At 44.6% G+C, this 13,217-nt stretch overlaps 1 protein-coding gene across 7 annotated transcripts in view; it reads right to left on the minus strand.

The window, feature by feature from the left end:
• Positions 1–13,217, minus strand: part of dnah5l (dynein, axonemal, heavy chain 5 like) — a 102,454-nt gene that overhangs the window by 66,379 nt on the left and 22,858 nt on the right. For all 7 annotated transcript variants that reach the window (XM_055006887.1, XM_055006885.1, XM_055006883.1 and 4 more), the window contains 18 exons: positions 12,994–13,149; positions 10,546–10,685; positions 10,277–10,428; positions 9,956–10,163; positions 9,483–9,570; positions 9,272–9,395; positions 8,751–8,872; positions 8,446–8,538; positions 8,256–8,359; positions 7,739–7,835; positions 7,596–7,676; positions 5,976–6,230; positions 4,889–5,038; positions 4,272–4,390; positions 3,766–3,902; positions 3,538–3,700; positions 2,847–2,958; positions 1,525–1,653 (listed from right to left, as the gene is read on the minus strand). In XM_055006887.1, coding sequence (XP_054862862.1) covers positions 1,525–1,653; positions 2,847–2,958; positions 3,538–3,700; positions 3,766–3,902; positions 4,272–4,390; positions 4,889–5,038; positions 5,976–6,230; positions 7,596–7,676; positions 7,739–7,835; positions 8,256–8,359; positions 8,446–8,538; positions 8,751–8,872; positions 9,272–9,395; positions 9,483–9,570; positions 9,956–10,163; positions 10,277–10,428; positions 10,546–10,685; positions 12,994–13,149 — 2,430 coding nt within the window. The remainder of the gene's footprint in view (positions 1–1,524; positions 1,654–2,846; positions 2,959–3,537; positions 3,701–3,765; positions 3,903–4,271; positions 4,391–4,888; positions 5,039–5,975; positions 6,231–7,595; positions 7,677–7,738; positions 7,836–8,255; positions 8,360–8,445; positions 8,539–8,750; positions 8,873–9,271; positions 9,396–9,482; positions 9,571–9,955; positions 10,164–10,276; positions 10,429–10,545; positions 10,686–12,993; positions 13,150–13,217) is intronic.

Raw genomic sequence — 13,217 nt, forward strand, 5'->3', positions numbered from 1 at the left:
AGACAGAAAACGACAAAAATGAGACACAAAACGAAAAGAGACTCATGACAGAAATGAGACAAAATGAAAAAACCAGACAAAATGAAAAAAAAAATGAAAACGACACAAAACAAAAATGAGACAAAATGAGAAAATGAGAAAACGACAAAAACGAGACATCAAAGACAACGTTCCATCTATAATAATTACTATTTAAAACATCACTTTGATTAAACAAGAAAAGCCCTCAGAGAGCACAGTCCTCCTCCAAGGCTGTCCAGTTGACGTATCATTTCCGACAGATGAAATCTTTAATAAAAAATGACCTTGCTCTGAGCACAGGCATGTGTTATGCATATGCATGTTATGTATGGATACCGAATTGCATGTAAATTACTCTTTTAAAGGTCTGTTGATCAGTTCATCACTTTCGGTAAACCTTTGTTTTGCTACTGTTAAAATGGTTGTTCCCTCCATGCTTTTATTTTGAAGACATATTTTTAATGTTGCGGGCTTTTATTTTGTCACCATTCCAGCAGCACAGGAAGTGTTTATCTAAGAAGCGGTTTGTTGACATGATGAAAACGCTGCGGAAAAGTCCGAAAATTCAAATAAAGATGAAAGAAAACGGTTCCAGCTGTTCCTGTCTAGCAAAGGATGTGTCTAAACTTAGAAGCAGCTGCAATGGAGACAAGCTCTTACTGTGAAGGAATGAGTGAAGGACAGAAAGGTGGATTTGTGTTCAAAATAAGGCTGACGGCTGAACTTAACGTGTCTGGCTGGGGTTTGCTACATACATGACCTAAGTATGTAGCGGGACTCAGAAACAGCCCACAGTTTAATCATTAGTTCCTTGTATGATTTCCAACTGATAAATCAGTCATCACTTGTTGTCATGGTTACCGTGATGCTGTGTCGGCAGTGATATCTGGCAATGGGAAATCTTTAACAAAGCTGTAGGTCCAGACTATAAGCCGCATCACTGCCACAATCTAATCACTTGGTCCTTGTGTCATTTCTGACCACCTCTGAAAATTTCATCCAAATCTGTTGCTCCGTTTTTCAGTAATGTTTCACACAGACAGACAGATTCACAGACAAACGTACACCGATCATCACATAACTCCGCCGTTCCTTGGCAGAGTAAAAAGTGTTCCCACAATTACAGAGACATGAATGAAAAAATAAAACCAGAAAAAGTAGATTTAGATTAGAACTGTTTCATCAGAGATCCAGTTTGGTCATCAGGGGGGTGGACAAGAGAAAAATGTAATTTTAGGTGAACTCCAGACTTATTTAGTAATTAAAATATTTTAAACATTCTTTTCTCCTAGTTTTTTAGATTTGGTCTCAGGACAAGAACATTTAGACACTACTGCATGTTTCAGGGTTTAATACGTGGATTGTGGGATGGAAAACATCCTCCAGTTCTGAAACGAGTCTCATATTAGCAGAACCTGAGACTGTAACTGTGACGTTGTGTTGGTCCACATAAAGAACACGATCGTCTGCATATAAACGTTGTAGCATTTCCAGCGTTGGTACCTCGATGTCCTCTTTGTTCTCCAGCAGCGGAGCCTCCATGATGTTTCTGAGGGAGAAAGTCTCCGATTCCACCTGGAAGTTGTGACCGGTCAAATCACCGAGACGAGTCCAGTGTCTGGGCAGCATGGCCTGGAGGAAACACGTCGACAACAAGACACCACAACCACTGAAACATCCTGGCAGGAATACGTGAATATATCACTACTGAAGAAGTGAAGGTCTGAGCACTGAGGATTACTGCTGGACACAAGGCACAAAACAACAAAAACAAGACAAAACTACAGAAATGAGACACAAAATTATAAAAACGAGACACAAAATGATAAAAATGAGACAAAATGATAAAAACAAGACAAAACAACAAAAATAAGATGCAAAACGACAGAAAAACAAAAAAAATCAGACAAAACGACAGAAACGAGACAGAACACAACAAAAACGAGACACAAAATGACAAAAACGAGACACAAATTGACAAAAACGACAAAACGACAAACAGACATAAACAAGACAAAACTACAGAAATGACACAAAATGATTAAAGCGAGACACAAAATGATAAAAACGAGACAAAACAACAAAAACGAGACACAAAATGACAAAAATGAGACACAAAATGACACAAACAAGACACAAAATGCTAAAAACAAGACAAGAGGATTACTGCTGGACACACTGAGTGTTCCACCAACAACCAACACGAGGTACCAGGTAAATGAAACAACCACAAAACGTTGTAAAACACATCTGGAGACCAGTGGATGGATAATCCTGTTAGCATATTGTAAGGCTAATGAGGCTAACATAAGCTTTGCTGGTCAGGACTCTGTGGAAACTTTAAAACACCAAACACAGGAGTTACAAACACCGACTGAACTGAGAGAAAGTTAGAAGTTAAAAAAAAACAGGCCAAAGCTATAAATAACGTCCTGACCAAACATCTGGATTGTTACAAGTATTAGTCAAATCTAAGTATTTGTGCTTTTAGAATGTTTTACTGGAAAATTACACCATTTTTACTGCATTTGAATCAGCAAAAATATGAATCTACGGATATTTCAAAGCAACGCTTGAAACAAAAGCCACAGAGAGAGTGCTCTTCCTGAAGGGGCGGGGCTAGCAGCAGACAGACACTGACTCAGATCAGAACTAAAACCAGGATTTAACAGTTGTGGGGGAAATCGACCATCTTTGTGATGTGAGCTTTCCATGAATTTGTTGAAAGAGGCACAATGTAGGAGCTGAAATTCACATTTAATCCAAAGCAGATGTCAGAGCTTTAAATTTAATTGTGAATCAGAGAAACAGACGACTCGTCCCACCTTGTTGGCCATCATGTGGAGCAACGGACACGTTTCTGTGAAGTCATCGATGGATTTCTTCAGGTCTCTGAAGGCCTGCCACTCCTTTAGCGCCTTCGGGAGCTTCCTGATCCTGAACTCAACAGAAGACGAAAACTGAAACCACGTTCAATCAAAAGGAGCTTTTCAACATTTATACTTCTGTGGTGGATTTTAAAGACTTTGTGTATCAGTCTCTCCCATCTCAGCTGCTGGAGCTGGAACTCCTTCAGAGTAGTCATAGAGGTTTTGGTGGCCTCCCTCACTCGGCTCTTTCTCCTTGGTATCTCAGTTTTTGAGGACTTCCTGCTCTAGTCAGATTTACCCTACATGTAGACCTCCTGCCCCACCACGTAGACCTTTTGCTCCATCATGTAGACCTTCTGTCCCACCATGTAGACAATTTGCACCACCACATAGACCTTCTTAGCCCACCATGTAGACCTCCTGCCCCACCATGGAGACCTCCTGCTCCATCATGTAGACCTCCTACCCCATCATGTAGACCTTCTCACCCCACTATGTAGACCTCGTGCCCCGCCACATAGACCTTCTTGCCCCACCACCAAACCAGAAGAATAGTTTCTCTCTTTGTAGCACCTGCTGGGATGAGGTTGCTGCTTGTGACTATCAGCCCTGATCCAGATCAGAACATTCAGACCCAAAGCTCTACCTGTTTTGGAAGTCCTGCAGCTCCGTGATGATCTTGTCAATGTTGAGTTCGGCCCACAGAAGGTCGTAGTAGCCGGAGACGCTGTTGGTGACCGAGTTGTACAACGAGTAGAGTCTGGACAGCAGAGAGAGCTCCTTCCGGATCTGGAGCAGCTCAGGAAACTCTGCAGGGAGACGACCGGTCAGGAAGCAGGAAGAGACACTGAGAAGTGGGCGGAGCCTCTCTTACCGTGAGGCGGCAGTCCAAACAGCTCCTCTCCTGCTGAGTAAGTCGTATATTTATTCCACAGCTGCTCGAACTCGGCCTGGAAACTCTGCAGACGCTCGCTGGCTTCAGCGGGAGCTCCATCCACCACACCGGGGCCCCTGTACAGGACCCCACGACTCATTAAACAAACATCTACTGAAGGACGGAGGTTCTAGTTTAGGGATTCAGATTAAAGTTCTACGATGAAACATTATGATGGTAGACAGAATGAGTTTCACTAGACTAATTTACATGTTCATTTATAATTAGTGGAAACATTTAAACTAGTTTTTGCTTAAATACATGACTGTAGTTCAAAATATAAACAGTTAATGAACTAATGAATGTCTCAAAAACTACAACAACATGAAGATGAAACTACTGAAAAAGATCTGACTGGACTTCATTTTGTCAACACAGATTGTTGGTTGAACACAGATTGTTGGTTGAATATCCTCAGACTGAACGAACCGTGTGATCATGTCTACCTGAGGTTGTAGTCGGAGCAGAAGCTGTGAACGTTGCTCTGGAAGATCTGCATTGCACTCAGCAGCTCAGCCTTCATACTGGGTTCAACCTTCACCAGAATGTTCTGGGTCTGCACCACCTGAAAGCACAACAGCGGTTCTGCATCTCTGGACTGTATGTTCTCTGAGACAGAAGCCACAACACTTCACTGAAGCTCTGATGTCCAGGTTTCAGCGAACGCAGCTACTGATGACTGTAGCAGCCGTGAAGCCAAACATCAAGGAGCTAACATTCAACAAGGAAACCTCAAACCTCAGAGACCTTCTGAGAACCTGCTTCCTTACCATGAGGGCCTTCTTTTCCACCATCATAATCCTTCTCCTCTACCATAATAGATCTTCTTCTCCACATAATAGATATTTTCCATCATAACAAACCTTCTTCTCCACCATGATAAACCTTCTTCTCCATGTTCTCCACCATAAACCTTCTTCTCCACCCTAACAAACCTTGTTCTCCACCAGAAAAAAACTCCTTCTCCACCATAATAAACAACCTTCTTCACCATGATAAACTCTCTTCATGTTCTCCACCATCTTAAACCTTCTTCTCCACCATGAAAGATCTTGTTCCTCACCAGTGTGTTGAGGTTCTTCCAGGCGTACATCAGTCCGTCCAAGCGTTCTGCATTCCCGTCAGTGAAGAGCAGCTGGTGTTTGCTGAGCAGAGCGAAGGATTCCTCCACCGGTCCGATGGTGGTGTCGATACGAACCTCCTCCTCCCGAACCTCGACCCGAGAACCGCACCAAGAACCAAGAGTGAGAGCACAACACCATAAACCCTCCAAGAAAGCCGTCAACATCTGGCACAGAAGTACCGATACTAACATTCTAAAGCTAAAAAAGATCGACGAAAATAACAAACATGAGATACATAATGAGACTTTAGCTGAATACTGTAAATAAAATAAGTAAATCTGTACAGAAATATGCAGGTGTGATGTTTACAGCTTTGGCCTGTCTTGTTTTTTATTTAAGGTCAACATGGAAATGAAAACTTTTATTGTTCTGGATTATTACTTGATGTTATCTGCAGTTTAACAAACAGAATCTGTCAATTAACCGTCAAACTTTCACAAAGAACAAGAATTCTTATAATAACAGCAGATTTGTGGATCATAGAGGTCTAAATACAGTAAAAAAAATCATTTTACAGATAGATATAGAGATATATAGAGAGATAGAGATAAAGATATATATATATATATATATATATATATATATATATATAGAGAGAGAGAGAGAGAGAGAGAGAGAGATATTTTACCATTTTGTAATGTTTAATAGTCATAGTTTTCCTATTAAATAACACCAAGTATCTATAAAATAATGGTGTATTTTGATGATAACAGTGAAAACAAATTATTACTTATTTTCTGTGATTTTATTGCATATTATCTGTAATTTAACAAAATGGTGAATATCTGCACAACTATGGTCTGAAAAGTTTAGTTTTTTTTACAGTTAATGAATGAAACTAAAGGTGAGCGAAGGATTTATAGTATGAAAGCAGAAGAAAGAACGAACAACAGGAAGTAGTTCTAAAAATGAGCCAATGAACGGACCAATCAGAGAATAGCAGCTATAAAAATAGACCAATGTAAGAATGAAAAAGGAAGAGAATGAGAGGAATAAAAGAGGAAGTGAGCAGGCAGCCAATCAGACCTCTCTGAGCGCCGCCATCGCTTCTCGGACGTCCTCCAGGTCTGTGATTGGACGCTGCAGGCGCTTGGTCAGCCCCTCCACCAATGAGAAGACGGCATTCATGTCGGCGGACGCCCGGCGGTTCAGCTCGCCGCCGAACGCCCGTTTCCAGAGACGACACTCGTGAGCCAGAGCCAGCTTCAGCCGGTCGGTGTCGAGAAGAACCGAACCCACGGGAAGAAACGGAGGGAGCTCTGAGATCTGATCCTCCAGCTTCTGCAGGGCAGCAAGGCATCATGGGTAAACCATCAGGGCAGCAGGGCATCATGGGTAAACCATCAGGGCAGCAAGGCATCATGGGTAAACCAACATACTCAGTACACACAGTATTACTACAGTACTACTACAGTAACACTACAGTACTACTACAGCAACACTACAGTAGTAACACTACAGTAGAAACACTACAGTACTACTACAGTAATACTACAGTAGTAACACTACAGTAGTAACACTACAGTAACACTACAGTACTACTACAGTAACACTACAGTAGTAACACTACAGTAACACTACAGTAGTAACACTACAGTACTATTACAGTAACACTACAGTAACACTACAGTAGAAACACTACAGTACCACTACAGTACCACTATGGTAACACTACAGTAGTAACACTACAGTAACATTACAGTAGTAACACTACAATAACACTACAGTAGTAACACTACAGTACTACTACAGTAACACTACAGTAGTAACACTACAGTAACACTACAGTAGTAACACTACAGTAACACTACAGTAACACTACAGTAGTAACACTACAGTACCACTACAGTACCACTACAGTAGTAACACTACAGTACCACTACAGTACCACTACAGTAGTAACACTACAGTACTACTACAGTAACATTACAGTAGTAACACTACAGTAACACTACAGTAGTAACACTACAGTAGTAACACTACAGTAGTAACACTACAGCAACACTACAGTAGTAACACTACAGTAGTAACACTACAGTAGTAACACTACAGCAACACTACAGTAGTAACACTACAGTAACACTACAGTACCACTACAGTAGTAACACTACAGTAACACTACAGTAACACTACAGTAACACTACAGTAACACTACAGTAGTAACACTACAGTACCACTACAGTAGTAACACTACAGTAGTAACACTACAGTAGTAACACTACAGTAGTAACACTACAGTAACACTACAGTAGTAACACTACAGTAGTAACACTACAGTAGTAACACTACAGTAGTAACACTACAGCAACACTACAGCAACACTACAGTAGTAACACTACAGTAACACTCCAGTATCACTACAGTAGTAACACTAGAGTAGTAAAACTACAGTACTAACACTACAGTAGTAACACTACAGTACCACTACAGTAGTAACACTACAGTAACACTACAGTAGTAACACTACAGTAGTAACACTACAGTAGTAACACTACAGTAACACTACAGTAGTAACAATACAGTAACACTACAGTACTACTACAGTAACACTACAGTAACACTACAGTAACACTACAGTAGTAACATTACAGTAGTAACACTACAGTAGTAACACTACAGTAGTAACACTACAGTAACACTACTCACTGAGTACAGGCAGATGTGGGAGCTGAACTCCAGCAGTGACGGATCGTTCTGCAGGAACATCTGCAGCTGCTGCTCTGGAACCTAAACACAAACAGCTGTTACTGAAGCCCAACAACAACAACAACAACAACAACAACACAAACCTGGGTCCACAGAGCAGAGAAACAACCGAGTTCATTCAGAGCGTCGACAACTGGAGCCTTCAGGACCGACATGATGGAACCCAGCTGCACCAGTAACCTGCTCCCAGTAACACACACACACACAGACACAGACACAGACACACAGACACACACACACACAGACACACACACACACAGACACACACACACACACACACAGACACACACACACACACACACACACAGGTCACTACCGCACAACTACACACACACACACACACACACACACACACACACACACACACACACACACACACACACACACACACACACACACACACACACACACACACACACACAACTATACACACACTACAGACAAATGACAACCACACGACCACAGAGACACACAACCACCACAAACAGACAAAACACAACAAAGAGACAAAACAGCCACAAACAGACACACAACCACACAGACATACAACCACAAAGATACACACAAACAACACAACTCCCTCCCTCCTTGGTCACTGACCTGCAGACATCTCTGTGTTCGGCCAGCTGTCTGTCCAGCGGTCGCAGCACCGGAGCTTTCACCTGGACGTCCTCACCTGCATCACGAACCGCCGCCTGCTCCACCTGAGATTCACAGAGAAGAGAGCTGGCCCGTGATTGGCCGTCGGCCATCAGGTTGCTCCACGGTTCCGCCAATGAGGTGAGCCTACCTGCTGCTGTCTGAGCTGCAGGTGAGCGTAGCTCCACAGAGGAATGTGATTGGCCACCGACAGCAGGATGTTCAGCAGCTGGTTCACTGCAGTCTGACACAACCACAGAGACAGACACACAAACGCTGTGAGGCTGCCGTCAGGGATCGCACAGAAACGCAAAAACAAACACAAGACACAAAGAGACACAAAACAACCACAGAGACACTAAAGCAGCACAGCCGTGCTGGAGGAGTGTTCTATACTGTATGTATCAGAGGGAGCTGGTGTGAGGCTCCCTCTGGATCATCTGGATCATCTGGTACCTGCAGCTGGTCCAGGCTGGGCCTCAGCTCCAGGACGGGGATGCAGAGCTGGACGGAGGCTCTGAGGAGAGGATGAGGAGCTGACAGTCGCCTCCTGAGGGCCTCCAGGCTGCTTCTGACAGCTGGAAAACACAAAAACACGAGAGAAACACGACAAACACAACCACCAACAAAAAAAGATGCAACATGACCAGAAAAAGATTTTAAAAAGATGTAAAACAATGAAAATATGACAAAAAATGGCCATAAAAAGACTATAAAAGATTTTGGTTGGTTGTTTATATGTTTTTATGGTCATGTTACAGAAAATGTTCTTTTTTTCCTCACCTGTACCTCAACATTTTGCATCATTTTTTAAATTTCTTGCTGTAACTGGAGAACCAGCAGAAGAAACGTCTTCATATTTCCACTGCTTCTATTTTACAGCTCCAGGTTCTAAACGGAACGTCTGCCTCCTCAGAAGTCAAATCAAAGTGGACTCAGCTAAAAGACCTTCTCCAGGAGGAGGTGGATGAAGCTACCTGTGACCAGAGCCTCAGTGGTGCGATGACACAGCTGACCAATCAGGTTGTAGAAGCGACAAGGAAGACAGGAGAGACAGCGAGTCTTCTGTCTGGAGTCTGGCTGGAGGCAGTGGAAGGACCCCTGAGGAGGACAACAGGGGATGGACAACAGGGGATGGACAACAGGGCCACGCCTCCATCGGGGGGGCAGTGGGCGTCTGAACGTTACCTGCAGATGAACGGCATCCGTCGTCTTCATCTTCCTCTTCAGCTCCTCAATCAGCTCAAACACCAGCTTCTCCACCTGCTGACTCTGCCTGAAGAGCACAAAACACCACAAGTTCTATGGTCTGGAGCTCCACTGGTCCACATCAGCAGCCCACAATCACTGATATTAACCTGCTGCCCCCCACAGTAATCAGATTACTTCTGTCTCTGGTATGACATTACTAGCTACAGATTCAATTCAGACTCCACAGCAGGAACTCAGTGGAACTAAGGTGAGGTTCTTTGGTTCCTCCAGTCCTTCGTATGACTCCTTCTAGACCTCCTGATAAGTGGTACTATCTCAGCTGGACTCTTTGGTTCTCCGAGTTTCTACTTTGGAACCTGAACTTTCAGTAACGTCTTTCTAAAGTGTTTGTTTCCGACGTTCTTCAGAGGACAAACTAATAAACCTGTGAGGTTGAACATCAGACTGACCAGCTGAGGGCGGCAGCAGCAGCCTGGACAGAGCGGTCCGTCTGCTGCAGCAGCTCCTCAGGTGAGACAGGTGAGTCTTCAGGCAGCAGCAGCAGACAGCAGGACGACATGGACTGAAGCAGCCGACCGATGCGACAGTCCAGCAGGTCTGAGGAAAGCTTGGCTGCCTGGTCCAGTTCAGTCAGAGCCTCGTACACGCTGTCTACGACTGAGGAGGACAGGTCAGTCATCACTGGACATCTGGTCGTCTCTAACGTCTGCACGCTTCTATCGCAACAGGGAGTAATACAACACATCTGGTTCTGCCTCCAGCCCACTCACATCCGTCGGTACAGCCGGCGGTCCAGGACAGCGTGGTGAGTCCAGGGGAGAGCGCCGCCTCCACTCGGCTGACCAGCGGCTGCAGGACGGGCAGCAGCAGAGGAGGGATCCTGCCCAGCACCGAGCTGTAGTCCTGGAGGAGCTCCAGCAGCCTGCAGAGGAACCCCAAGGAACACGACGTCAGCCGAGAAGAACAGGTCCAACAGAATCCCCAGAACCCATCACAACCCACATAAGCCACCAGAACCATCAGAACCAGCTGTTCTCACCGGCTGTACAAAGCTCTGAGCGGTTCTTCTCTGGAAGCCATTCGGAGGACAGCCTGTGGAACCGTCACGCCCAGTCTGCTCATCCAGCGGGCCTCCTGCAGAACCTCCAGAACCACAGGGTCCAGGTTCACAGAGAGCGCCTGCAAACACACCATTACCAAGAACAGAACCACACAGACTGGAGCGCTCAGTTCACTGACTGTAGGACAGTCTGTGGTGAGTTCACTGACTGCTATAACTGTAGGACATTCTGTGGTGAGTTCACTGACTGCTATAACTGTAGGACAATCTGTGGTGAGTTCACTGACTGTAGGACATTCTGTGGTGAGTTCACTGACTGCTATAACTGTAGGACATTCTGTGATGAGTTCACTGACTGCTATAACTGTAGGACAGTCTGTGGTGAGTTCACTGACTGCTATAACTGTAGGACAATCTGTGGTGAGTTCACTGACTGTAGGACATTCTGTGGTGAGTTCACTGACTGCTATAACTGTAGGACATTCTGTGATGAGTTCACTGACTGCTATAACTGTAGGACATTCTGTGGTGAGTTCACTGACTGCTATAACTGTAGGACAATCTGTGGTGAGTTCACTGACTGTAGGACATTCTGTGGTGAGTTCACTGACTGCTATAACTGTAGGACATTCTGTGATGAGTTCACTGACTGCTATAACTGTAGGACAGTCTGTGGTGAGTTCACTGACTGCTATAACTGTAGGACAATCTGTGGTGAGTTCACTGACTGTAGGACATTCTGTGGTGAGTTCACTGACTGCTATAACTGTAGGACATTCTGTGATGAGTTCACTGACTGCTATAACTGTAGGACAATCTGTGGTGAGTTCACTGACTGTAGGACATTCTGTGGTGAGTTCACTGACTGCTATAACTGTAGGACATTCTGTGGTGAGTTCACTGACTGCTATAACTGTAGGACAGTCTGTGGTGAGTTCACTGACTGTAGGACATTCTGTGGTGAGTTCACTGACTGCTATAACTGTAGGACATTCTGTGGTGAGTTCACTGACTGCTATAACTGTAGGACAGTCTGTGGTGAGTTCACTGACTGCTATAACCGTAGGACATTCTGTGGTGAGTTCACTGACTGCTATAACTGTAGGACAGTCTGTGGTGAGTTCACTGACTGCTATAACTGTAGGACATTCTGTGATGTGTTCACTGACTGCTATAACTGTAGGACGTTCTGTGGTGAGTTCACTGACTGCTATAACTGTAGGACGTTCTGTGGTGTGTTCACTGACTGCTATAACTGTAGGACATTCTGTGGTGAGTTCACTGACTGCTATAACTGTAGGACATTCTGCGGTGAGTTCACCGACTGCTATAACTGTAGGACATTCTGTGGTGAGTTCACCGACTGCTATAACTGTAGGACAGTCTGTGGTGAGTTCACCGACTGCTATAACTATAGGACAGTCTGTGGTGAGTTCACTGACTGCTATAACTGTAGGACAGTCTGTGGTGAGTTCACTGACTGCTATAACTGTAGGACATTCTGTGATGAGTTCACTGACTGCTATAACTGTAGGACAATCTGTGGTGAGTTCACTGACTGTAGGACATTCTGTGGTGAGTTCACTGACTGCTATAACTGTAGGACATTCTGTGGTGAGTTCACTGACTGCTATAACTGTAGGACAGTCTGTGGTGAGTTCACTGACTGCTATAACCGTAGGACATTCTGTGGTGAGTTCACTGACTGCTATAACTGTAGGACATTCTGTGGTGAGTTCACTGACTGCTATAACTGTAGGACAATCTGTGGTGAGTTCACTGACTGTAGGACATTCTGTGGTGAGTTCACCGACTGCTATAACTGTAGGACATTCTGTGATGAGTTCACTGACTGCTATAACTGTAGGACATTCTGTGGTGAGTTCACTGACTGCTATAACTGTAGGACAGTCTGTGGTGAGTTCACTGACTGCTATAACTATAGGACAGTCTGTGGTGAGTTCACTGACTGCTATAACCGTAGGACATTCTGTGGTGAGTTCACTGACTGCTATAACTGTAGGACATTCCGTGGTGAGTTCACTGACTGCTATAACTGTAGGACATTCTGTGGTGAGTTCACTGACTGTAGGACATTCTGTGGTGAGTTCACTGACTGCTATAACCGTAGGACATTCTGTGGTGAGTTCACTGACTGCTATAACTGTAGGACATTCTGTGGTGAGTTCACTGACTGCTATAACCGTAGGACATTCTGTGGTGAGTTCACTGACTGCTATAACTGTAGGACATTCTGTGGTGAGTTCACTGACTGCTATAACTGTAGGACATTCTAGTGAGTTCACTGACTGTAGGACATTCTGTGGTGAGTTCACTGGCTGTCAGAACTGTGACCCCTCCTTATGAACAGCAACTAACGGTGTAAACCAGACAGTTCTATGAACACTAGTGGTTCTGAAACACCACCTTGCTGTTGTGATGTCGGACCAACAGGGCGGCGCTGAGGCGGGGCGGGGCGCCCTCTGCAGCCTGACTCCAGCCCTGCAGGTGCAGCGCCTCGTACTGCAGCAGCACCACGGCCGTCCTGTTGTAGCTGCGGATCACCTGAGCCAGCAGCGATCCCTGCAGAGACAGACAGACGGTCACTGAGGACACATCCAGGTAAGACACCCACCTGACCCACGAGAAGA

The sequence above is a fragment of the Amphiprion ocellaris genome, chromosome 22 (assembly GCF_022539595.1).
Source record: "Amphiprion ocellaris isolate individual 3 ecotype Okinawa chromosome 22, ASM2253959v1, whole genome shotgun sequence".
Taxonomy (NCBI): Eukaryota; Metazoa; Chordata; class Actinopteri; family Pomacentridae; genus Amphiprion; species Amphiprion ocellaris.